The sequence below is a fragment of the Symphalangus syndactylus genome, chromosome 9 (assembly GCF_028878055.3).
Source record: "Symphalangus syndactylus isolate Jambi chromosome 9, NHGRI_mSymSyn1-v2.1_pri, whole genome shotgun sequence".
NCBI lineage: Eukaryota > Metazoa > Chordata > Mammalia > Primates > Hylobatidae > Symphalangus > Symphalangus syndactylus.
Genome location: NC_072431.2, coordinates 108,958,472 through 108,984,474, shown reverse-complemented (window position 1 = coordinate 108,984,474; position 26,003 = coordinate 108,958,472). Strand labels below are relative to the sequence as shown.

The following is a 26,003-nucleotide window of genomic DNA, read 5'->3' as shown; positions in this document are numbered from 1 at the left end:
GACCAATAGAGTAGGGCGGAGGCGGGCTTTACTGACAGGGACCAATCGAGCCGGCTGGGGGGCGGGGCGTCACGCCGACGTCAAGCCGAGGCCGCCGCCGCGGGGCCTGGTTATCGCCGGTTCAGCGCAGCCCGGAGTCGCCCAGGCCTGAACTCCCACCCAGGTCCCCGGCCCCCGCCCCGGGCCCGCGAGGACACCGGAGGCCACCCCCCGGGGGTGGGGAGCGGAGTCGCGGGTCAGCTCTGCGAGCGCCCCGCGCTGGCCTGTCCGGCCCCGCCCCCGCCCCGGGCCATGGCCCAGCCCTTGTCCCGGCCCCTCGTCCTATCCCAATCCCCGCCTTGGCCCCCAGCCCCGCCCTCGCCCCGCTTCCCAAATCGGCCCCAGCCCCTGCCTGGGTCCCCATCCAGGACCCCCTTTCAGTCCCTGCCCCTGGCCTGGCCCCCATCCCGGCCTCGGCCCTCGTTCCACCCCCTGTCACAAATCCCAGCCCAGGCCCTGTCCCAACCCCATTCCCAGTGTTTGCTTAAGGCCCTGGCTCAACCCCGTCCCTTGCTGCAGTCCCCATCACAGCCCCTTCTTCCATCCCACTCCCTGCCCTTGTTCAAACCCCAGTGTCCAGCCCAGCCCAACCCATTATCTCAGCCTTTGCCCTCATCTCTGTGTTTACCCAAGTCTCTTCCTCTAGTGCCCCCCATCTCTCATACTCTGCCCCTCTCCCAGCCTATACTCAAGTCTGGGTTTCAGCTGCCGCCAGCCCTATTGCTGCTGTTGCTGTTCTCTGCCCTTGGCCCAGGGGCTGGTGAGTGCAGAAGCAGGGAAAATTGAGGCAGGAATGGGGTTCCGGCAGGGAGGGGTGGGCTGGAGAGATTCAGGAGAGGTGGGACTTGGGGAACTAGATCATTGTGGAGCAAGTGGGAGAAATAGAGAGTAGAGAGGTCTTACCCAACAGGGATTGGCGGGGTCAAAAGAGTGGTAATTAATTGGGTTTGAGGCTCAGCAGGTGGCTTATAGTTTCTAGCACAGAGACTCCAAGATTTTTTCTGGTGTCCTGACCCCACTTTGACTCTTGCTTTTCCGGGGAAATGTTGGGGGCTTTGCTCCTGCTCACAAAGTTTGATGGGGGAGAGACAGTCCCGCTCCAGAAGCCCCTAGAGCAGTGTGGGAATATATAGCCTAAACCTTTGAGATATTGGGCATGCATTCAAACGGCATGAAGAAGAGTTTTAAAGATAATATGTAGCAAATAGATGAATATGGATTAGTTGCCATTATAATGAGTTTTCTTCTTGTAGTGATTCTTGTTCCAAAGAACATTGATTTGCCTAGGAATAATTCCTGATACTTTCAGAGCAGGGCTGAAACTCGGAGGCTATTTTACAGATGGGGAAACTGAGGCTCAGGGAGGGAGCAATTTGTCCAAGGTCAGAAAGCTTGTGAATGGCAGTGTGCTGGGGCTAGAAAAAAGGCTTCCTAATTCCTATCTCATACTAGTGTTTTTTTTTTTTTTTAATCCACTGCAATGTATACTTAATAGAAAAACAGACCCAAGTGGGGAAAGGCTCAAAGCATAACCTCCCTTCTCCCTGGTCTGCCCACAAGGGGGCTTTATCCACAAACTGTTCCTTATTTGCCGGGCGTCAGCCAAGGGCCACCCTCCGGTGGGGAAGTGACTTGGACAGAAGAGTGAGAGATGCAATTTTTTAATGGGTGGACTGTGGGAGGAGGAGGGGGTGTCCTGGTCTAGGGGATGTGTCATGAAGATGGCTCCATCATGAAGTGACTGTAGTCTTCATGGCCCAAGTCTGTAGCCACCTCTGGTGGGTGTCACTCTAGATAGGATGGAGATGTGCCCGATGGAGTCTTTGGAAATAACAGCCAACAGAGCAGCTGGGGGTGGAAAGTGGGTATCAGTGAGCTCTGGGGGCCTGGTTCAGTGTGCAGACTTAAGGAGATGAATGCCCGTGAAAGGTCACAGCCCCTGCAGAGATGTCTGGTCATTTATGTGTCTATGTGTGTAACTGAGGGATTGTGGGGAGGCTGGCAGCATGTGTACATGCTTGTGTGTTGGTGAGTGTAGACACATGCATGTGTGTGGGGTGCATGTGAGCCAGTGTATCTTCTGAGCGCCTGTGTTATGGTATGAAGGGGAGTGGACATGTTGTGGCCCATGTACATTCCTCTTCAGCTCTGCCTGCTCCTCATATGGACAGATCACTGAAGCTGTGAATTCTCAGCAGTTCCAAGGGTGAGGGCAGTGTTGGGTGCCTCCCATAATGAATATAAGTTATCCATCCACCCCCAACCAGTGCCTTTGAAGGAAGGAGCCGTGGAGGCACTCTGCATTGATTACTGCTGCTGGCAAGTTGGGCATTGGGTAGAGGCAGTAGCCAGTCAGGTTTTCAGTTTTGGTAAGGGGGAGTTTATGCTGTTGGGCCAAGTTCCTAGCTTCCATCCTCTGCCATCATGGCTTCTTCATGCGCCCGTTGAGCAAGCATTGGGCTGTTGAGGGGAGCAGGGTGACTGACAGCCACAGAGCATATACAGCTGAAAGTTGTGGATAAAAACACTGTTGCCCAGAAGTGGGTTCAGGTGCTTTGGGGAGAATTGTAATGAAGTTGGAAAAGAGTACCAATACACCCAAATGGAGGCAGGGCTGCCTTTAGTGCTGTTAATAGTGAATGCCTTGGCAATTTTGGACCAAAGTACAAGGTGCTCTGTGACCTAATGGTGGTGATGGGGTTTGTCTGAGGAGAGGCTGGCATTGTCATAGGACCATCATGGCACAGGGCCGCACAGTGCTTATCGGTTGCTTCGGTTTCATTTCAGGAATGGAAATTGTCTCTTGGGTCTAGTGGTCCCACTCCTGATCCTTGGATCTTTTCCTTGGGCTTAGTTGAGGACCCACACATGCCTTGCTATTCAAAAAGATGGGCTTTTATTCTACCTAGTGCTGTTACTAGCAGGGCCAGCCTCAGCCTGTGTCTGTGTGTGTGTGTGTGTGTATGTGTGTGTGTGTATGGGGTGGGTGATGGTTGGAATTACCCTAGCTTCATCATAGAAATATTGGGGAATCAAGAATAAGTTCATCTGAACTCGGTAAGGGCCTTACTCATGCTTCCTCTGGACACAGCTCTGGTAGGCCCTGTTCAAACCGCAAACCAAAGTTTGGAGTGAATGGGGCTGTGGACCCTTTCTCAAGCATCTGCCCTCAGAACTTCTTCCAAGTTCCTCCTAGCATTCCCAGCTGCTGCTCACTCCTTTATCTCACTAGCCTATTCTGTGACCTCTGTAGCCCCTGGCCACTGTTGGGATGGCTTAGCTAGTTCTCCAGTTCTCCAGGCTATACTGTGGTCCTTTGAATTACAAGGATCCTTGTGCTTGTCTGTCCATGTTTCCCAGAGGTCATTAAGCTGCTTTTCACCACTAGCCCTCATCTGAGGGTCTGCACCAAGGGACTGACCAACATTTCTCCTAACAGTAGCAATGGTTGATCAGATGACCCATCCCTGGTGCCAGCTTTGAGGAGGATCAGCCCTTCCCTAACCCCAGCAGAAGGTGCACTAGAGTTCTGATTTCTTCTAACAATAGTATCCAGGCTGTTCACCTCTTAGCCTTCTGCCTCCTACTTAGCACAGCTAGGGTTCCTAGGAAACCTGTCTCCCCCATCAGTCGGTTCCATTTCCCTTTATCCCTCTCAGCTGCATCTCTATCACTCTCTGAATGCTGCACTGGTAGCCTCTCTGGGTTCCTGGGCAGTGCTCAGCTTGCAAGATGACAGGTTTTCCTTCCTGACAGATGAGACTGATCATGTGGTCTGAACTGGACAGACTAGTCCTTGAGTGTAACCATGGCCTCCAATGGCCCCCACCTATGTAGGGCAGCTCTCTGGGGTGACTCCTGGGGTTGCTCTGGTTCAGTGTTCCTCCTTCAGCAGCCTACCCTTCCCTTTCTTTGTTATTTCAAAAACACCTCATTTTTGGAGTTAATCTCTCCCATCTCCAGAGAGGGAGACGATTGGACTAGGTTAGCCCTGAGGGTATTTCCTGCTTGGCTGAAAATGCCCCTCCAGAGTAGTCCTTATCCCAGCCCCGGGTCTGTCCTGAAGCTGCTGAGTTCCCCACCTTCTCACCTGTCCTGGAGGTGTCATCTTGGGCTTCTTTTCTGGCTGGTCCGAAGTCTCCAGAGCAGTCAGATTCTCCAGAGATTTACTTTGAGAGACCTTGCCTGCCATTTGGGACGCTCTTCCCCTGTCCGCTACTGGTTGCCTCCACTGTGACAGCTGTTCTAGTCCCTTGCCTGGCTAGCTGCTGACACAACTGCTCACCTTGGCTCTGCTCCTGACAATCATGATCAAGTATCTTGGCATTTTAATGAGGGATGACCACTTCCTCCCCACCTCCCAACTCGGCCTGCTCTGAATATTCCCAAGGGGCTTGAAATCCACTGGGTCACTCACTGCCTCACTGGGCCTCCCTTTGGGGGAGCATTCCCCTGGCCCCCACCTAGTAGCTGTGCATTCTGACCTGGGAGGCCTGATGACTCTCCTTTCCTGGGGACTCTCATGGTGGCCTGCCAGCTCCTGTCCTGGCTTTTGCCACCCAAGCAGGCCCCTGGCGGCCGTACCACACTTTCCACTCCCCTCTCCTGCCCTGAGCCAGTATACAGGCAGCGCTTGTGAGGCTGCTGAGGGTTTTTACTGCTTCTAACCACAGGGGAACAGAAAGGCGAAGAAAATCAACAAGGAAGTTACACAGTTCCATGCTGACTCCCAAGCCCCACAGGTGGAGTTCCAGCCTGCTCAGTGGCTTAAGACCCCATGCCAAAATACACACACACACACACACACACACACACACACACACACACACCTTCCACACATCTGTTTTTTTTAGGTTTGGTAAGTGGAGAAAATGGCTCCTAAGTGAGGGGGCAGCTGTGAAGTCAAAGAAAGGGTCTTAGTTTTGGACTTAGAGCTAGGTTTCCAGCCTCAGTTTGGTCTAGGTTTGAGCCTCAGTTTCCTTATCTGTAAAAGGAGGGTTTTTTTTTTTCTTTTAAATAAGATTAACATAAGGATTAAACCAGATGATGGCTAGGTTTCAGATCTGCAGCCTGAAACCCAGTTCCTGGCTCACAGGAGAGCATTTGTGGAGTTGGTGCTATTGGTGAGGAAGACTGGCATGCCTGTTGCTTAATGGAAATGCCCTCTGTCCTGCCCTGCTCCTTTCTCTCTCTCCTGCTTCCCAGGAGGCCTTTTCCTGACTGATTACTCCACCTGCTCACCCCGCAAGCTGAGTCCTTTCCGCTCCTTTGCCAGCACCGAGCTCTTCCACTTCCATGTTCCTGAGGACACATTCCTGGCTGTTTGGAACCTCATCATCTTCAAGGAGCAAGGGGGAACCTTTGGGGACCACTGCCCAGACCAAAGTGTGACTGTGTGAGTGTCTGAGTTAATTTCCCAACCCCACTTCCAACCCCTGACCACTTTCCAGACTAAAGTGTGACTTTAACTGACCTCCCGACCCTGACCCCAACCCACGTCCAGATTGAAGTGTAACTGAGTGAGGGCCATGACCTCTGTCACATGACCACTTCCGGACTACTGTATGACTGTGCAAGTGCTTGAGCTGATCTCTCACCCGTGGACCCTGACCTGGAACCACTTTGTTGAATGTGTCAGTATAGGGAATCTATTTGTTTTACTGGTGATGAGTGACATTTCTTTCTTTCTTTCTTTCATTTCCTGCCTCCCACCCCATTGCCTGCTTTTTTCCTCTCCTAATTCTGGTCCCCCAGGTATTTCCGGTCCGGGGCACCCCCTGTCATCAATCCCCTGCATACACACTTCCCAGGGGACACAGCTGTGCCTGGGGTTTTCTCACTGACCCTCAGCTGGACACTGCCCAACCGCACCTCAGGCATCTTTAACGTCAGCAGCCCCTTACCTGGGGACTGGTTCTTGGCTGCCCACCTTCCCCAGGCCCACGGCCACATCTCTGTCAAGGTGGGTTGATGTTCCCCAGGCTCGGGGGTCCAGAACTGCACTTGCATCTCTGCTGAATTCCCCCCACAGGCTCCCTGGCACGCCAGCCTTGTGTCAGGGTGGGCAGCAGCACAAGGGTGGCTGGGGTGGGGCATGGCTAAAGGCCAGCAGGTCACCCAGTGGGTCAGAGGCCATGATCTGGAGGAGGCAACTTGGGAGCCCCAGGAGGACATGCTGGGTCCAGGTAAGCTGAAGGGAAAGTTGAGAATCTGGAGTCAGAGACTTTGGCACAGGGGAGTAGCGCCACTTCCTAGTGGAAGGCACAAGTGTTAATCAAGGTGAACAGAAGCCAACTATGGGCTGGTCCAATCTGCTGCACACACCCAGGACTGGTTTTATTCTACATGTTGATTGACAATAGTCCTGAAGACTCTGTTAGGCCACGGCCCAGTATTTAATCCATCTGGGAGAATGCGTTCCTCTTGCATCATAATTTCAGACAGCTTCCTACATCCTTCAGAAGACCACAAGAGAAGCTCTTTCCTGCTAAAAGGAGACTTTGGGCAGCTGGTGTCCATCCTGGCCGTTGCCTCACTTTTCTCCAAATATCAGCCACCCCGAGCACTTATTTCACAGAGGTTGTTAAAGACTGAAGGGCAGGTTCAAAGGTCAGATGTCTCTCTGGTTTGGAGTGGAAGGAAATGCTGCAGTGTTTTCCTGCCACTCTCATGGATTAGGCCAGACAGGTCTCCTACTCCTGTTCACTGGAGGAGAAGCAAGGGGTATACTGAGCTGGCTGTTGTCAGAGTGGGATGGCCATGTGCATGGGGCCTGTGGTGAGGGTGAAGAAACGAGCAAGAACAGAGCAAGGATTTAAAGAACAGGACTCTAGCACTCAGAAATGGGGTGAATAGTGCCTTTGAATGAGCTGAGACTCACATAAGGACGAGGGTGCTGGCACTGCTATTGTCAGAGATGGGAAGTAGGGCTGAGGTAGTGTCTCTAGGCCTCAGTGACAGGGCCATTTTTCCTGAGAGTGATGTGGATGTGCAAGAGAACTCCCCATCAAGGCCTGTGAGCCTGCTGAAGGACAGCATGTTGGGAGTTGGCTTGGAAAGGGCCCTAGGTTCTAGGCAGACCTTGACTCTCATCAGAACTGAGGGTTCTTCTGTTAGAAGGAATGTCTTCTTAGGTCTTTGGCAAAATCCCAACAGGGATGTTCCTTATCCCAACTCTGATCCTTGACCCACTTTGTAAGAACTGACAGGGAAAATCCTCCTGAAGCCTGGCTGTAGTTATCCAAAAACCTTTCTAGGTGAGCAGGAACCTAGGGCCTAGGCCTGGGCTGGGATTGTGGGAGCTGAGGCCCAGTTAGAAGTGGTCAGGACTGCTTATGGCTACCAGATTGGGACAATGGTAGCCATATGGGCTACAATAGTAGTAGTGCAGAGAAGAGCTGCTCAGACCCTAAAGGGTGATTCAAGTGCCCAGACCAAGGGGGAGCTGGGCAGTGAGCAAATAACTAGGTCTGACATGTGCATTTGCATCTAGACATGGGAAGTGGGGCCTGGGGAACTTGGTACCAAACTGGAACCCTGGTCAGAGCTTCCCCAGGTGTGCGGTGAGGCTAGACAGAAGAGGACCATCCCACCGTGCCCACGAGTGTCAGTGGCTCTGGACGCCATGAGAGATGTAGTGCTTCCGTCAGCCCTGTTTGAGAGGTTGATGGGGCAAGGATCTTGTGTCTGGTCCTTCTGAGAATTAGATTAACTTCTGTAGTCTTATATGGTCCTCAAAGGGTTCTTCAGCTCTCCAGATCCTGGTTAATTTCCAGGATTCCAGCCTGTGGGTTCATTGTCTAGAGCATTCCTCCATCTTCTCAACTTGTTTCCTCCCCCTACTATGGCATGCTTCCTGTGAGGCTTGAACACAGGAATTATGTGGGTTTAGGGATATCCTTTGGTGGGAACTGAAGAGTCCCAGTGATAAGAAGGCAGTGCTGTTTCTAGGGCCCTTCTCAGCTTTGGGGATGAGCTCAGCTCTCCCTTTAGCCTTAGTCCTTTAGTACCTGCTTTGTGCCAGGCGTTGGGTTGTGTGCTGGGGACACAGAAAAATAAGATGCATGTTAGATACAGGAAATGTTTTAGGAGGATAAAGGAGAGATGGCTAACTCAGCTTGCTAGCGTGGTGGAGGTGGTATTGGAAACTGTTAAGCGGTGAGGTCTGAGGTTGAGAAGGCAGGGAAAGGCATTCCGCGTGGTGGGAGTAGCATGGCCCAAAGTTTAGAATGAACTGAAGTGGTTCAGTGTGGGCTGGTGTTGGGGTGATGAGGAAGGTAGAGGGGTGAGCAGAGGCCAGATCACGAAGGGCCTTGACATTTAAACTGTATCCTGAGCGTGATAGGGAGCCCTGAAAGGTTGTAAAAAAGAAGCAACTTACCTGGTCCGGGCCACCCTCGTGAGCTCTAGTCCTACACTTCTGCCAGACCCTGTGTCTGTGTTATTTACTACGTATTCCTAGCCTCCAGTGCAGAGTCTGGCACATGATGCCTTTTCACCTCCTTTCCTTGTCCCCTTCTTCCTACCAGCCACTTCTGTCTTGTCCCCGGCCTCCATCTCCTTGCCTTTCTGTTTTGGATCATGTGTTCATTCTAAGGTGCCCAGTTGCCAGTCTGCTCTGAGGGGCTGGCCTTTGGGTTGTAGATACCATTTGGCACCCAAATGGCTCATGAGGGGAAAATACTCCCAAATGTCTAGAGCACAGGTTCTCTTCTAATCCTTCCTCTTCTTGTGTCTAAGATTTGAAAAAGTAGGTAAAATATTGAAAGCAACTACGAGGAAAGTGAAGAAGTCGACGGTACAGGAGAAAGGATTCTGTTGAATCCACCAACTAGGACCACACGTGACTCAATATCTCAGTTGAGGTGGTTAGAATCTGCTAATAGTGCAGCTGCTTGTCCTCCTCCTAAATTATTTTATTCATTTTTTGAATAGGCAATCTGTGCACCTGGTACAACATTCAAAAGGTACAAAAGATATACAGTGGAAAGTAAGTTTTCCTCTTCCCTTCTTCCAGTTTCCAATTCCCCTCCCCAGAGTTAACTAGTAACTAGCTGTTAATTAGTTCCCTATATTACTCTTTCCTTTTTGAAACACCTTCCCTTCTTGGCCTCTGTGACTTTACAGAACTGTCCTGGTTTTCCCACTGCCCACTCCTCTGTCTCCTTTCCTGGCCCCTCCTCTGCTTGATCTCCATGTTGTAGTGGCCCAATGCTTGGTCCTGGAACAACTCCTTTTTTACTTTTCTATTCTCTTGCTTGGTGTTCCAGCACAATAGTTTAAAATACCATCTATATGTTAATGCTTCCAAGAGTATTCAACCAGTCCTAATTTCTTTGAATCTCAGACTTTATATCTCGCTGCTTACTTGACATCTCCAATTGGATGTCTAAGAAATGTCTCAAACAGTATTTAGTAAAATCAAATCAAAGTGAAGCTAAAAGTCTAAAACTCTGTAATTTCCATTTCACTGCTCCCAGTCCATGCTGCTTCTTTCTCTAGTCATTGTGATCTTCCTCAGGAAATTGCACTGTCATCCACCCATTGCTTAGGCCCCAAATTAAATGCCCCAAATCCTTGATTTTTCTTTTCTCCTTATTCCTCACAACCAATCTGCAAAGAAAAAGTCTTGTTGATGCTACTTCTGAGGCATGCCCTGAATGCATCTACAGCTCTTCATTTCCACTTCTAGCACAGCTTCTCTGCTTTCTCCAGGGCTACCACAGTAGCCTCATAAGAGGTCTTCCTGCTTTCACCCTTGCCCCCTGAAGTCTGTCCAGCACTCGTTTGCTTCTACACCGATTGGTGCTTTCTGCCTCTGGGCATGGGCTCAGCTGTGCACTCGCTATTCCCGCAGAGAAGGCTAAGTGTCTTTGGGCATCTTCAGTCTGCAAGCCCCACCCAGAGCCTGGCACTGGTCACCCCGCTCAGGCCTTTCTGAAGAAACCCAGCCCATACATATGAGGACATTCTAGGAATCTACCTACCATGCCTTCGACTCCAGGATCTTTCAGCCTGTAGCCCATCCACGTCTCACTTTTGCCTCTCCTAGTTTCTTGAGCTTCCTTGCCTGTGCCCTGGGCCTCCCTGACTGCTGATGTTCTTCTGGCCTCTTGGCTCAGTTGGGACTCTCTCACCTGGCGTCTGCCCTGGCAGCTCTTGAGGACCTGACTTCCGGTGTCCTTTCTCTGGCCCCATCACTGGGTGACGGTTCCCTGCATCTTCCCTGGTCTCCACTGACTAAACAGTCCCTCCGCGTGAAGAGGGGGGACTGGCTGCGCACATTACACAGTTGAAGGAAGGAGCACGTCTTAACCAAACAGGTCATGTCCACTGATCTTTCATTGAATCAAACACAAGTAAAACTCCAAAATGTGGAGCAAAGTGTTCCTTCTCTGGACTGTCTAGCAAGGAAATGGGCCACTACTGGAGCATGAGCCCCCACCCTTGGGACTTATTCACTAAAAGATTATTGTGGTGGTGATTCTTGCCATAGGAGGTGGGGTCAATGCAGTGACTTGTGAGAGTCTTTTGGTTCTTAGGGTTTGACACCAAACCTGAGCATCTAGGTTGGTTCAGGAGCTCTCTGAAGGGACCTCCTTTTTGACACTCATTCTTTAACAGCTATTTTAGCGCCTAGTATGTGCCAGATGGTGTGCTAGACACTGGGGATGCAAAAGGCACAGACCTTCCAGCCTTTTGGAGCTTTGCTGGAAGTCAGTGCCTTGGCTGGCTTGTTCTGAGCCATGGAACTCAGTGGGATGTCAGGGCCTGGAACTTTTGTCCCAGAACAGAGTTTGAAGGTATGTCCTAATTAGGAGCCCCCACCTCCCCTTAACTGTGAGGTCTGCAGGGCTCATATAGCTGCATGTGCTGCAGAATAGGAACTGCGACAAATGGGACTGAGCTCACTGGAGAGTGATGAGGCTGTGCGAGCCAGGGGGTGTCAACAGAGAAGGAGCTGGGGCTTTTCTCCAGGAGAGAAGCAGGGGGAGATGTGGTTGATCTCCTTTAGCAGCAGAAGAAACACAGTCTGAGGCTGAGGGACCAGACGGGTCAGTGGGTCCCCTGAAGGCAGAGTAGGGGCAGGGGCATCAAAGATGACAGGATTTGGCTTTAGCAAGGTCAGCACTTCCCCCAGGTGGGATGATCCATTTATTGATTCATTAATTCGGCAAACATTCATCTGTGAGGTATGTGCTCTATGTGAGGCCCTGTGTCTGGAGGAACAAAAATCAAATAGGACGGGGTTCCTGTTCTCAAGCTGCTTATAGTCTGGAGGTTGCCTGGGAGGTAATGAGTGGCCCTGCACTCATTACCTGTGTGTAATGAGTGTGAAAGCAGAGGCTGGACAAGCACATGGGAGCAGGGCAGGGTGAGGACTAAAGGAAATTAAAGGTTGAGATTGGTGGCGGGGAGAGTGAGGGGGCTGGATTGGAGGCCTTGAAGGAGCTTTCCACCCCACCCCACTTTGCCTAAAAGAGCCAGGGTTCTAAGTTCCTGAGCCTGCTCGGGGAATGGGCTGGTTGGAGATCACAGTGCTGCTGGGCTGGCCCAGAATGCTCAGGGGGAGGGGTTAGATTGGGAGAAGGGGCAAGCCAGGCCTGATTATCAGGAGGGCCTGGGTTTGAATCCCAAAACCTCAGCCAGTGCTGAGGATCCCAGCAGACCTTGCAGACTGAGGTGGGACAGAGATGACCAGAAATGGGTTTCTCCCCAGCCCGCCCAGCAGGTTCTGTTTGCCTTGGTTTAGTCACACCCCTGCTGTCTCTCCCTCTCCTGCCACCCCTGCTTTTGTCCCAGGGTCTCCAGGATGAGTGTCAGTACCTCCTTCAGCCGCAGCTGATTGTCCGGCGTTTGCTGGACGTCGCTGTGCTGGTTCCTGGCCGGCCCTCAGAGCAAACCCTCTCCCCACACAATCGCTCAGCCCTGTACAAGTAAGTCAAAGACTTCCCACACCTGGTCCTTTCCCTCTTCTCTGGCCTCAAACAGGCTGCAGGGTTCTCTCTTAGCTTCTCCGCCTACCTGCCTGGTCTCTGGGTGGGATCCCTGCCTCCCTCCCTCCCAGCACAGAGCGGGAGACCTGAACAGGCCTCCTTCCCACCCTACGCCCCCTCCTTCCTAGTGCTTCCCTTGCCCTGTGTTCCGCTCGCCTCTGTTTGTGCCTTCTTACCCCCAACCTCTCCTCTGCCCAGGGTCTTTGTGCCCAGCTTCACTTACAGGGTTTCAGCACAGCTGGCGTGTGTGGGGGGCCGTGGGGTATCTGCCTGCCCCCTGTCACTGCGTCTGCGTCCCAAAGCCCCACCCCTGCACAACTCAAGCTCTGTGGCCTGTGGAGGTGCCTCAGGATGCCAGCTGGAGCTGGCACTGCCCCCCTGGGGGCACTGGGTCTACGTGCGTGTGGAAACATCATCCCGGGGCCCTGGTAGGACCATCCGCTTCCAGCTGTGTGTGCGGTTGCAAGGTCAGAACCCCTGCATTTGCCCCAGTCTGTGCAGACATCCATGGTTGGGAAGTGACTTGGGTGGCTGTGTTCAGTGGCCCTCTGCCACATCACTACAACCTCCCCTCCCCAACCCAGGCTCCTTCATGCTCTCTGAAGCCATCCCACTTGGAGCTCCAAGTTATTGGAAGGCCTTTAGATATTTTTTTTTTTTTTTTTTGCATCTGACTTGAGACAACTAAAGGACCTCATTCCTTTCTTTGATTTAATCTCTCAGTTTCCTGGGGTAGGCAAGGACATCCAGGACCTCTGGGACACTGTCCTTGCCAAAGCCCTTGCAAGTCAGTGAGACAGCCTGTCATACTTAGTATCTGTTTCAATAGCCTCTTCACTGCCTTTAGGGAGGGATAGATGACCTCGGTTGCCTCCAGTGTGGTATTGCATTAGCTGTCACCATTAGGAAACCCCTATGACCCTGGATGCCCCACACTCCCAAGGGACATTGCATTCTAGTTCTCATCCTTCCCCACTCTTTGTGAAATCCTGTCTAGCTCAGATCTGTTTATGAGTAAGTTCAGGACTGTAAAGGCTGCAGGCCCAAGCTCTGGTTTCCTCTGCCCCACAGAGTGCCCACAGCCCAGCCTGCTCCGAGCCCTGGTCCCTGGAGCTGCCATGAACATGCCCCAGTCACTGGGCAACCAGCCACTGCCCCCAGAGCCTCCATCCCTTGGAACCCCTGCGGAGGGGCCTGGGACCACGTCCCCACCTGAGCACTGCTGGCCAGTGCGCCCGACTCTGCGCAACGAGCTGGACACGTTCTCTGTCCACTTCTACATCTTCTTTGGCCCAAGTGTGGCCCTTCCCCCTGAGCGCCCAGCCGTGTTCGCCATGAGGCTGTTGCCAGTGCTGGACAGTGGAGGCGTCCTCAGCCTGGAGCTCCAGCTCAATGCGGTACTCTTTATGGAGAGTGGGAAGGTTGCTCTGCCGGGGAGCTTGAAGGGGAAGGTGTCAGGGGTGTTGGGGTCTTTACCTCCTCCAGGAAGCCTGTCCAGGTTGCTCCCACCCATCCTGACGATTAGGGACCATGGCTCAGCCCAATTCTGTTCAACAAACATGTCCTGAGTACTCACTCTGCTACAGATGGGCGGGTCAACCAGGTCCACTCAGTGTCTGGGGTTTCCCAGTTTTGTAGGCTCACCTCCTGCTCATTACTGGCCTTTCACTCTGGTAGTTGTTAACCTTTTCTTGCAAATCTCCTTTGATGGGGAGTTGACCACCTCTTGAGGCCACACAGTTCATGTTTGGATAGTGCTGATTGCCAAAGGCATTCCTGACATCCCATCAAAATCTGTCTCCATGAATTTTTTACTCACTTATCTTTGATTCAGTGGGTAAAAGCCATATCCAGAAGCCATTTCCAGTAAATCTGTCTCTGTCCTGATCTTTTTTAAAGCAATAGACTTAATTTTTTTTAGAGCAGTTTTAGGTTGAGCAGAAAGCACAAAGTTCTCATATACCCACTCTGTCACGTTTCCCCTATTATTATCTTACATTAATATGATACATTTATTACATCCCAGTCCTATTTTTACAGATGTTACCTCCAACCACCCAAAAGCTGAAGAACCTCAGTGTCTTAGGGGTCTTAGTATTTGGATCTCTCCCCTTCCTTCACTATCTCACCTGCTCATACTTCTAGTGGTCACTGTGTCTCTGAAATAAGTGATCTGAGGTGGTTGGACTGAGGTATCAGGTAACAAGACTTGCATTTGTGCTGCCTGAGATTGAGTTACCTTTTTCAGCGGCTGCATTACCCTGTGGGATCACCTAGGGCTTGTGGTGAACTGAGATACCTGGGTCTTTTTCCTTTACTTCCATTGTGTTTGCTTCAAACCAGTTGTATACATTTACTTTTTTATTATAAGAGTAATAGGATCACATAAATACTTTGGAAAATAGGGGAAAAATATCTCCCTAATGCAACTGTTCAACTTTTTTTTTTTTTTTTGAGACAGAGTCTCATTCTGTTGCCCAGGCTGGAGTGTAGGGGTGTGATCTCGGCTCACTGCAACCTTCACTTCCTAGGTTCAAGCAATTCTTGTCCCTCAGCCTCCAGAGTAGCTGGGATTACAGGAGTGCACCACCACACCCAGCTAATTTTTTGTATTTTTAGTAGAGACTGGGTTTCACCATGTTGCCCAGGCTGGTCTCAAACTCCTGGACTCAACTGATCCGCCTGCCTCGGCCGCTCAACATGTTGGGATTACAAGTGTGAGCCACTGTGCCTGGCCCACGGCTGTTTTTGGTTTATGTCCTCCCATTTCTTTTCCACATTAATTACTTTGTTTATCTAGTTGTAATCAAGGGGCATATACATTTTGGTGCCAGTTCGCATCTTGTATTTTTGCAGTGAATTTTTGAACCTGAATGGAAGAGTTTATGTCCCTCCTTGAGGCATTGCCTAATACTGGTTTGGGACTCGGGCCTTCTCCACTTTGTGTAATTCACACACTTGCAAAGCCAACTTTTTGTACTTCTTGGTCATTACTGTCAGCATTAAGACTGAGATGAGGGCGGAGCCCTGTGTTGGCCCATTAGAGAATATCTTCAGCTTAGCTTTGATCCAATAACTTACATACTGTTCCCTGAGCCAGGGATCCTTTTAACTCTACTGTCCTCCAGCCCTGACGGCAGGGACCACTTTCCCATCAGCCAACCTGAGGCCTGGTCTGTGGCTTCATGTGGCCTTTTATGGGACATGGCTTAGAACTGTCTAGTGGTCCTGTTAGAGCCATTTATTCAACCTGAAGATATTTCTTATTTACATAATCAAATTCTCTCTTTGTTCTAGCTAAGACTGTATGTATTTTGTGTTTGCTTATTGCCATGCCTCTGGGCAATGACAGTGAGATCTTGATTCGACCTTGAAAGTGTAGACCCTGAATTAGAGGACAGCCTGGCCCAGACTTGTTCTTTCTTCCTCAGTACCCTGAGAATAGAAGCCTAGCCCTCCTGCAGCCCCTCACCCTTTCCCTCTCTGCATTCCCATCCATTCACTTTAATGAGCATCTGTTTACATTCCATCCATCTGCATTCTATGACGCGTGCTATGCACCTCAGCCTGTTCTGTTTATTCTGAAAGGTATTTCCTCCAAATATTTTGATTTTTTTTTCTCCCCTTGGATCAAGAACTGGACATTTGGATCAGAGAACTGCATATACTTTTTTCTTTGGCTCCCTTCTAGAAAGACTTTCCCTGAGTAATACTTTGGCATATTGCCCTGGGCTTGCATTGAAGGAAGTTATATAAGCAAGTTGTATGAAACTCACTCTTGTGGCTGAGGACAGGATGCATGACAACACACAGTGCTGCTTTGATGAGAATTTATCTCAGAACTTCCCCTTTGGATGCTGTGATTCTCCAGAGACTCTGATTAGCTTTTATATTATGTAGTTGCAAATCTGGTAACTCATGATACTTCCTTTGCTTTGGTTGCTTGGAAGTCAGTATCAAATCTATGGCCTACATTAGGGACAGACTTTATTTTCCTGTCCTGATTTTTAAGTTTCCCTCAGGCATTTATTGTATTCTATTTTATGTAAGCTGCCTCAAATCCTTCTTGAATGAGGTGAGCTTATGGCATCCTGTTACCTTTATTCTTGTAGACAACCCCTTACATTTACTCTTGCGGATATCTGGTTTCTTTTAATCCCAGCCAGGTTGCTACATTTAATCTCTTGGGCATTTTGTTACCACCGTTCAGTACCTAGGATCATTTCACCTGAGTTGGAGTGAGTGTCTTCATGCTCCACCTGTCTTGGGGTCCAGGTGAAGATGATGGAAAACCTTATAATTGCCTTTGTCCACAATTAGTTTCTGTAACTGGCAACAGCCCTCCTTCCCCTCAATGAGCTAGATAGGACTGAAAAAGAGGGTGTTCTCTCTTGCTTGGACAGAATTGAAACACTTCTGCCCAAAGAACAGATTCAGAATTGGGCCTTGCCGTCTCATCAGTCCTTGAAAGATTTCTGCTGTGGAGGATCTGTTGTTTTTAAGTTTTTCTGTTCTGAGAATGGAGGTGAGAGAGCACTTTTGGCATGGAAAGCGCCGGGAGGAATGGGCTGTCCTTGGAAGGTGTGGGTTAACAGGGGTGGGAGTCTGAGGGTGGCGGTGGGTGGAGCTGGAGGAGTTGGCGGCCTCACCTCCATACCTGCCCTCCCCAGAGCTCCGTGCACCAGGAAAACGTGACGGTGTTTGGATGCTTGACTCACGAGGTGCCCTTGAGCCTGGGGGATGCAGCAGTGACCTGTTCCAAAGGTGGGGTGAGGAATGGGGGAGGAGAGGAAGCTGCAGTGTGGGGGTGGTGGTGGCGGGCAGAGGTGAAGGTGGGGAGGGATGGAATGGAGGAATGATAGGCTAGGGTTCCGGAAAGTGGGAGCAGGTGGGTGAGGGTTCTTGGGTCCTGACCCCTCCTCCCTCTCAGTGACCCCTTCCTTCTCCCTTCAGAGTCCCTGGCCGGCTTCCTCCTCTCCGTCAGTGCCACCACCAGGGTTGCCAGGCTGCGAATCCCATTCCCGCAGACGGGGACCTGGTTCCTGGCCCTCCGCTCCCTGTGCGGGGTGGGGCCTCGGTGAGCGGTGCGGGGCAGGGCCAGGGCTGGGACTGGGACTTGGCGGGGGTGGCCCGCGGCCCCAGGTGACTGCGAGTGTGTGCGCAGGTTCGTGCGGTGCCGCAACGCGACGGCCGAGGTGCGGATGCGCACCTTCCTGTCCCCATGCGTGGACGACTGCGGGCCCTACGGCCAGTGCAAGCTGCTGCGCACACACAACTATCTGTACGCAGCCTGCGAGTGCAAGGCCGGTGAGCGGGCTGGCGAGGGAGCGGGCTGCGGTGGACTGGAGGTGGACCTGCTGGGCCTGTGGGCAGGCGGTGGGAGTAGGGGAGTGCGCAGCCTGAATTGGGGACGGGTTTGGCAGAGCTGGGGTGAGACCACCCTCCAGGGGCTGTGGCGTAGGCCCAGAGCTGCCGTCTGTTCTCTTCCATTCTATGCCTTCCCCACCCGCAGGGTGGAGAGGCTGGGGCTGCACCGACAGTGCAGATGCGCTCACCTATGGATTCCAGCTGCTGTCCACACTCCTGCTGTGTCTGAGCAACCTCATGTTTCTGCCACCTGTGGTCCTGGCCATTCGGAGTCGATATGTGCTGGAAGCTGCAGTCTACACCTTCACCATGTTCTTCTCCACGGTATGCGGTGGTGTCTGCGTCTTGTCACTGGGTGCTTGTGCATGGTGGTGGGTCACAGTCTGTATTTCCACCACGTTCTCCGAGGGTTTGGGAATGTCTGTGCCTTCACTGTGTCTTCTATAGACAGAGACAGCAGTGCTTCCCAACCTATCATGCATAGAAAATGGTCATTTTTGTAAGGCACATTGGAGTCAATGAACAAAACTGTTTGCAACTTAATAAAGTAAGTTTGGGCCTCCGGCTGTTCCACACTCTGTCCACCCTGAGGGCTGAGGGGACCTTTACTCAAATCATGGGCCAAGAAACTGGCCTACAGTATGGATTTGTGTCTACACAGTCACCATGTTCTCTGTATGGGGCAGGAAATCTATGCTTTCCCCCACACCTCTGCACGGAGTGTCTTCATCTTCACCACATTCTTCCATGATACGAGAGCTAGCTACTCTGAGCTCCCCTTCTCCGTCGCACTGGGGACTTCTACATCGTTAGCACGTTCGTTCCTGTGGTCTGAAATGGTGTCCCCTTTCAGTCACCATGTCACCTTGATTTCTCATGGGAACTTTGGAAAGATGGAGGGGATCTCTCTATTGGGGGATTATAGGACAATCTGACTCTCAGAGTCCTGAGAAGCTTTACAGACTCAACTATTTCCTGAGGCATTGTCGGAAGTGGCAGTATCATATCACATCCCAGCTCAAAGGAGTGCATTTTGATGAAGATTAATATAGTTTAAAACCCTTCCATTCCCATTGCAGAATCACCACAATCTCTTTCCTGCGTTTTCCTCACTCTTCCATAATCAGAAAAGTTCGTTATAAGCAAGCATCCAGAAACTATAAGGAAAGCTAGAGAAGTGAGCCTGCTAATGTGCCTTAACCCCCAAGTAGACTTTTTACCCCTGAAGTGTCGCATCTGGGAATCTTTTCAGCTCATCTCTAGGCTCTTGGCACCATGTGACATGCACGTGAGCACTGCAAAAACTCTTAAGATGGTTTCAGACTCTGCTCAGGCCTTGGCAGCCAGGATATCACAGAAAGCAAGACAGGCCTTCCTGGTGTCCTGCATTACTAGGTCAGACATATGTCTAAATTAGAAAAATCATGCCTCTCATCCGGGAGAAAGCAGGGGCAAATGTGCTGAAACTGAGGGGCCTGGGTCCTCCTGGAGATTCATCCAGAGATGATGAAGAAGAGGCTGCAACCATGCTGCAGAGAGAGATCTTGGCCCTTTAAGCTGGATGAGAAGCACATACCCCAGTTTTGCTTGATTGGCCCCTTTTTAGGCCTGCCCCCACAGTGCCTCATTCTATTTTTATGTTAGACACTGTTTCTCTTTCGTATTGTCAGATGCCCTTTCTACTGTGGCTCACCAAATCCTCCAGCAACAGCTGTTCTACCAGCCCACTCTCGGCTACATGCAGATTGAATGTGATTCATAATTAGTAGGAGTACCTAAGTGTGTCAGGAGCCTGAAGCATGTAGGGAGAGCATATTCACTCTTTGGACTTGACACAAGCATCCTGATTGGCTCCAGAGTGTTCAGTGCTAGATGACTCTTCCTTATCTGGATACAGTGGCTGTCAGCCTGAAAAGACCTTCCCTGTAGCAGGAGCACTGGGAGAGCCTCAAGTGTCTGGCACCACATAAAAAGCTCCCGCTTTCTTTCTTTCTTTCTTTTTTCTTTTTCTTTTCTTTTTTTTTTTTTGAGACAGAGTCTCGCCCTGTCGCCCAGGCTGGATTGCAGTGGCACAATCTTAGCTTACTGCAACCTCTGCCTCCCAGGTTCAAGCGATTCTCCTGCCTCAGCCTCCTGAGTAGCTGGGACTACAGGTGCACGCCACCACACCTAGCTAATTTTTGTATTTTTAGTAGAGACAGGATTTCACCATGTTGGCCAAGTTGGTCTCGATCTCCTGACCTCATGAACCACCCACCTTGGCCTCCCAAAGTGCTGGGATTACAGGCGTGAGCCACTGCGCCAGGCCAAAATCTCATATTTTCTTGAATAAGGCAATAAGGAAAAGCTACTGGCTTTGAGGTGTTGCCTAAAGTCCTGCTCTGACTCCTGTTCTTTTCCACATGGGCCAGAACATAAAGCTATGTTTTCTCTTTTCCCTGCAGGTTCTCTGTGGTCCCTCCTTGCCATTCTTAGACTTATTTCATTCTGCAGCAGTGTCCATTTAAGGACCCATTGGTCAAATTGCAGTTGTCAGTACTAGGGCAGGAGATGACAGTCATCTTCCTTGTCTTCAAGTAATCCAGGACAGTCTACACTTGGGAGTAGGAATCCATTCTTATCTGGGACATAGGAGCAGACAGTAGGTTTATAGATCAGGAGTTTACAGATGTAAAATATGTTTTGAAAAAACGAAAACAGGCCACAAACTTATCATTTGATTTTTGTATATAGGCAAACAATTCAGATAATGATTACAACAAAATGACATATACTGAATATGTGCTGTTTCAGACACTGCTAATTTAATCTTCACAATAGTACTGTAATAGTTGATACATGCTTTCATTCTTGTCATCCTTTTTTTGTAGATAAGGGAAAGTTAAATATTTTACCTGAGGTGGAAGGTGAGTATCTACTTTAGAATCTGGGTGAGCCTCACTCCAGATCCCTCACATGTAACAGATGAGCTGTATTGCTCCCTTTGCACCAGGGCAGTGAGCATGCATTGATATGCTTTTAATGTGACTTCAGTTTCTCCTAAGTCCTGGAGTATGTAGAAAAAGGCATGGCCTCAGTTTAGTTGTTCTCACCAAATTCTTAAGAGCCGATCAAGAGATCTGAAAATACAACTAAGCCAAATAAATATAAGAAACCATCAGGGCAAAGATATCAAACATTTTAATTGTGCAACTTGAACCCATACTGTTCAAACTGTGTATCCGTTACAGTGCTCCTTGAATCCTTATAATTAGATCTCAGAAGACCCAGACAGAGCTGGCATTCTGGGGCTGTGCAGGTGTCCTTGCCGATTGCCGGCATCCTGGCTACAAGCCCACCTTCTCATTACCCCTTATATCCCTCAGACCATCCCAGGTCATTCTCAGTGTCCCTTGGCAAAATCCTGTAACTGTTTCCAAGAGAAAATGAAAGCAGAAAACAGGAAATAAGGGAGTAACAGCAAGTTCCATTATATTCCCATCTGGGCATGGATTAACTATGTTTGCATTTATAGTCCACATTCTTCAGTGCCTGGATAGCCTATTTTGGAGCATTAGATGCACTGTTATAAAAATGTAAAATTCCACAGAAAAAACTTTCAGGATAATTTCCCTGCATTGCTTCATAAATAATGTCCAAAGCTGAGAAAGTTATCAACTTAGATTAGAATTATATTAATAGAAGTCAGTTTGTAGTCTAATTTTTTTCTTAAATTCCCTGATTTTTCGATGTCACTTCTTTTTATGGTTGTTGACAAAAGGAGTGCCAATCTAAAAATTAGTCCACAATTTTTAGTGGACTAATTCCCTCACACTAGAATTTTAATTTAACTCTACCCCTGTGGATTTTTCACAACCTTAAACAATCTCTTTGACCTTTTAGTATACCTGGAAATAATCAGTGGTAAAATATTAGTGAAATGATTTCTTCAAATCCTCTCCACTCGAGATAATATCTCCATTTTTCTTTATTCTTCTTTTAGTGCAAATTTCTAGGAGAAAGTCAGCCCTCAATTATTCCCCCAGATGTGTCTTCAATGTTTAGTGATTCAGCTTTGCCTTTTTTCTGCTGATATATATCTTCCGTTGTCTGAAATATAGTACAAATCCCTTTTCCAGAAACTTCTGTGCATTTCTTTCTATATACTTGAAAGTGAAGCATGTGGAGCCAGTGCTTGGTTAAGGCTGGATGTAAAATTAGTGCTTTAAGATAAAATCCAAGTCATAAAACAGTATTGGGTAATTTAGTGGCCTATAGTACTTATGTCTGGTCTTGGAGGCAGAGAATAATCAATGTCCCATAGCTAAAATAGAAAAAGACCAATATATTGATTTGTTTAAATTAACTGCCAATGAATCAGCATATATAAATAGTTGAAAAATAAACCAGTCTCTTAGACATATTCAAACATTAATTACTTAACCATTTTTATTTATTTATTTTTGAGGGTCTCGTTCTGTCACCCAGGGTGGAGTGCAGTGGCATGATCACAGCTCAGTGCAGTCTTGACCTTCTGGGTTCAAGCAATCCTCCCACCTCAGCCCCTTCTGCCCCCCGCCCCCACCAATTCCCTGTTCCCCACCAAGTAGCTGGGACTATAGGCACACGCCACCACGCCCAGCTAATTTTTGTATGTTTTGTAGAGATGGGGGTTTCGCCATGTCGCCCAGGCTGGTCTTGAACTCCTGGGCTCAAGTGATCCGCCCACTTCATCCTCCCAAAGTGCTGGGATTAACAGGTGTGAGCCACTGCACCCAATCTAAAAAAAATCATTCTAATGTTGATATGGACCTACATGAAAAGTCTGAAAATTTCCCAGTAAGAACTCACTTTTTCAATTTAACAGTATAGTAAGAGGGAACCATGTCCCCAAAATAACAAGCCCTTTCGAAAGCCTGGAACACCCACTTAAAACATGTTCATCCTTAGGCACTCTCTTCTTGCAGGAGCAAAATTCTTTACCTCCAAAGTGAAGGAAAAGAAAGAAGATAGATATACAAGCTTGAGTCTTGCAGCTTAAAATTTAAAGGAATCAAACCCAAAGTTTCCTGATGCCAATTCACATCCCAGGTTTTCGTCTTCATTTTGTTTTCTTTTTCAAAGATCCTAGCTTCTTCCTTTCCAAATTTGTCTGTTGAAGTTGTAATTTTTGCAATTTAAATGACTGGATGACATCTTCAGTAGGGTCAAAGGAAACATTAGCGATTTCTTTTTCATCTTTTGTCTCTAGAGACTGACTTTAGAGTATGTTTTCCAGTTCTTTTGGTGGCATCTCTGCCACTAAAGAGTTATCCCTAGAAAACTTTTTTCACAAATAAGGGAACACAGGATGCTGGAAGCCATGGCATTGTCCAGAGAGACAATCTGGACATGGGTTGGAACTACAGACAAGGGAGCTAATGGCAGACTTTGCTTCGTTCCTTAATCAGGATGTCCAGTTGAGCCTGATCCGATTCCACTTCTGTTCCCTGCATCCCCTTTGAACCTCTTCAATAGTCCACTCTTCACTATGTTCTCCAGAGTGTAGGATGGGTGGATGCTGTCCCCTCTCCATGTTCTTCCCCATGGTGTGAAGTGCCATGCCTCTCTCCATGGCCTTAGGGACTGCCTTTTTTCTTACCTGCCACACACTCCCCGCATTTGTTGGGAAGGGATGAAGAGGGTCAGTTGGTGGAAGCCCTGAGAGTGAAGCCCCGTTCAGAGTCTGAGCTAGCAGGGGAAACTGGGACATAGCGGGGAGATTTGGGTTCTGAGTAGCCCAGAGCTTGGGCCAGGGATGGGGATTATAGGTGGGATCCATGGTGAGCATGAGGAGACAGGGACAGGATTGGCCTCAGCTTGAGGATATCAGAACCGCCTGGCAGGGCACTCTCCACAGCACCTTCCAGAAGCAGGAAGATTAGGAAGCTCAGGACCAGGGTCAGGGCTGCCAGATACATATTAGTTATGTAGCAGACTGGACCTCCTTACCACATTCTTCTCAGGATTTGGGGAGTCAGGCATTTCCCAGATCGTCTCATCTGTGACCTCTCACCTCTGCTGCTCTGACAGCAGCACACCACCCCTGGGCCCACCCCCTCCAGTTTTGTAGACTTGGACCTCTGCCTCAAGTTCTCTCAATGCCTGTCATGTCTTCCTTCAGTTCTATCATGCCTGTGACCAGCCAGGCATCGTGGTTTTCTGCATCATGGACTACGATGTGCTGCAGTTCTGTGATTTCCTGGGCTCCTTAATGTCCGTGTGGGTCACTGTCATTGCCATGGCTCGTTTACAGCCCGTGGTCAAGCAGGTCAGTCCGGAGTGGGCCCTGGGGAACAACCATGCCAAGTCTCCTTGAAATCCACTCCTGACCTTTCCCTGGGGGCATTTCCAAGTACCTCTCATGATTCTGACCCAGCCCCTGGAGTGCTGTCTGTCACCTGGCCGTAGCCCTAGCCCAGCCCTGGAGTCTCTTTCTCTAGGTGCTGTATTTGCTGGGAGCTATGCTGCTGTCCATGGCTCTGCAGCTTGACCGACATGGACTCTGGAACCTGCTTGGACCCAGTCTCTTCGCCCTGGGGATCTTGGCCACAGCCTGGGTAAGGGTGGGGAGGGATGTGGGGGGAGGGTCCCAGCAGGACTTGGTTGCTGGGCCCCAGGTATCTGGTCCCCAGTTTAAGGTGGGCTTGGCTCTGTCGTCATCACCTGCTGCTGGCAGTGTCCGCTCCAGTCTTGGCAGATGTCTTTAGGTCACAACCAGGGCTCAGAGGAAGCCTGAGAGTGACCAGCTCTGGCTTGGGTTCCAGGGCTTGGCATTCCTGAGCCCCACTTCTCTGTCTCCCCCAGACAGTACGCAGCGTCCGCCGCCGGCACTGCTACCCACCCACGTGGCGCCGCTGGCTTTTCTACTTGTGTCCTGGCAGCCTTATTGCAGGCAGTGCCGTCCTGCTTTATGCTTTTGTGGAGACCCGGGACAACTACTTCTACATTCACAGCATTTGGCATATGCTCATTGCGGGCAGTGTGGGCTTCCTGCTGCCCCCTCGTGCCAAGACTGACCACCGGGTCCCATCTGGAGCCCGGGCCCGGGGCTGTGGTTACCAGCTATGCATCAACGAGCAGGAGGAGCTGGGCCTCGTGGGCCCAGGAGGGGCCACTGTCAGCAGCATCTGTGCCAGCTGAGAGGGGCTTTGGGCCTGGCCCTGGGGGGATATGAACGCTTCATAGAGTTCTTTCTGGGGGCGTGGAGCCCTCTTAGAAGGAGACAGGCTGTATTTCTTGAGGACATGGAGTCTTTCTCAAGGACACAGAACTCTTCCAGGGACCTGGAGCCCTTCCCAGGACATGGAGAACTTGCCGAGGGCCTGGAGCCCCTGCATCGTGGAGTCCTTCTTAAGGACTGGAACCTATGCAGGCACAGAGCCCTCAGGACCAAGGAGTCCCTCCTGCAGGTGTGGAGCCTTTCCTGGGACGCAGAGCCTTCCCAAGATATGGATTCCTTCCCAGGGAGACAAAGCCCTGTCAGGAGCACAGCATCATTCCAGAGGAGGTGGAGTCTATCTTGGGGAAACCAAATTTCCAGATTTTCCCAGAGGCTCAGCAACTGTGGCCTCAGGCTTCCTTCCCAGAAGCAGCGTCTGGGCTGTGCTGTGCTGCAGAGGAGGGATTGCAGGATGGATGGAGCTGGGACTGGGGCTGTCTGGTTGGCTGGTATCCTCGTTTGATACAGGTGGAGTCTGTGTGTCTCCAATGATTGATTGGTTCAGAATGGTTCTGTGCTGCCTTTTTTCCCCCTGGGGTCAGGGGTGTGGGGAAGGGGGGAAAGAGGGCCCCTCAGGGAATCAGCAGGGCTGATGGGAGCTACTGCCGGAGGCTTTTGTCACGCCATATACACCGTCTGATCCCGCTCATCTGGGCCCTGCATTCATTTCTAAACACTTTCTAATGCCTATTCCCCAATTGCTATTCAGCCCAGTTTGCAGTAGCTGAAAGGTGTGTGTGTGTGTGTGTGTGTGTGGTGTGTGTGTATGTACGCTGAGATGATTTAAATCAGTGAGACAGACTTTCCTTATGATGCCCACACCCAACACAGAAGGAAGCCGAGGTCCCAGGAAATTGGAATAGCAGGTGCACATCTCAGATGTGCAAGAAATATCACAAGAATCAAGAATGTAACTTCTGTTTTGAGCCCTCATTTTTTCTGAGTGCCAGAAAAGATCGTTTGTCCATTCGGGATTCCTTCTCTTTCCATGAGGGTCATAGCTGAGTTCTGAGGTCTTACATAATGCCAAGAAGTTGGGAGAGCATTCTCACTGATCACCAGTGTCCATACTTCATCCATCCCCGGGATTTCCATCATTCCATCTGGTCCCCAGTCAGAGGTCCAGACAGTTCATCTGGGATGCAGAGAGATTTCTTGTTCCCATTTACATAACTCTGTCAGTCCTAAGGTTCTCTCTGCCACTTCTGGGCTATGTGGAGATCTGTGAAGTTGTCTAAGGCCTTGGCTATGCAGACACACCTTGAAGTTGTTTCTGCTGTGGGTTTTGACAGACAAGGCATGAGTTGCTGCATCTTTTAAAACCTGCAAATCTATCTTGGCCTGGGGTGTGGGGCTCAGGG

At 50.0% G+C, this 26,003-nt stretch overlaps 1 protein-coding gene across 6 annotated transcripts; it reads left to right on the top strand.

Annotated features, from left to right (window-relative positions):
• Positions 1-70: 70 nt before the first annotated feature.
• On the top strand, positions 71-25,149 carry TMEM8B (transmembrane protein 8B). Of its 6 annotated transcripts, none has more exons than XM_063609765.1 (13): positions 72-799; positions 5,245-5,434; positions 5,794-6,001; positions 11,842-11,975; positions 12,234-12,502; positions 13,107-13,432; positions 16,706-16,799; positions 16,989-17,112; positions 17,200-17,342; positions 17,548-17,726; positions 23,545-23,691; positions 23,864-23,980; positions 24,232-25,149. In XM_063609765.1, the coding sequence occupies exons 1-13, from the start codon at positions 292-294 to the stop codon at positions 24,595-24,597; spliced, it is 2,805 nt and encodes a 934-aa protein (XP_063465835.1). In that variant the 5' UTR covers positions 72-291; the 3' UTR covers positions 24,598-25,149. The 6 variants fall into 6 exon arrangements, with proteins under 6 accessions (XP_055149737.1, XP_063465835.1, XP_055149736.1 ...); XM_055293761.2 differs by having other exon boundaries at positions 73-799; positions 24,228-25,149; XM_063609766.1 differs by having other exon boundaries at positions 692-799; positions 5,315-5,434; positions 24,228-25,149.
• Positions 25,150-26,003: the final 854 nt, after the last annotated feature.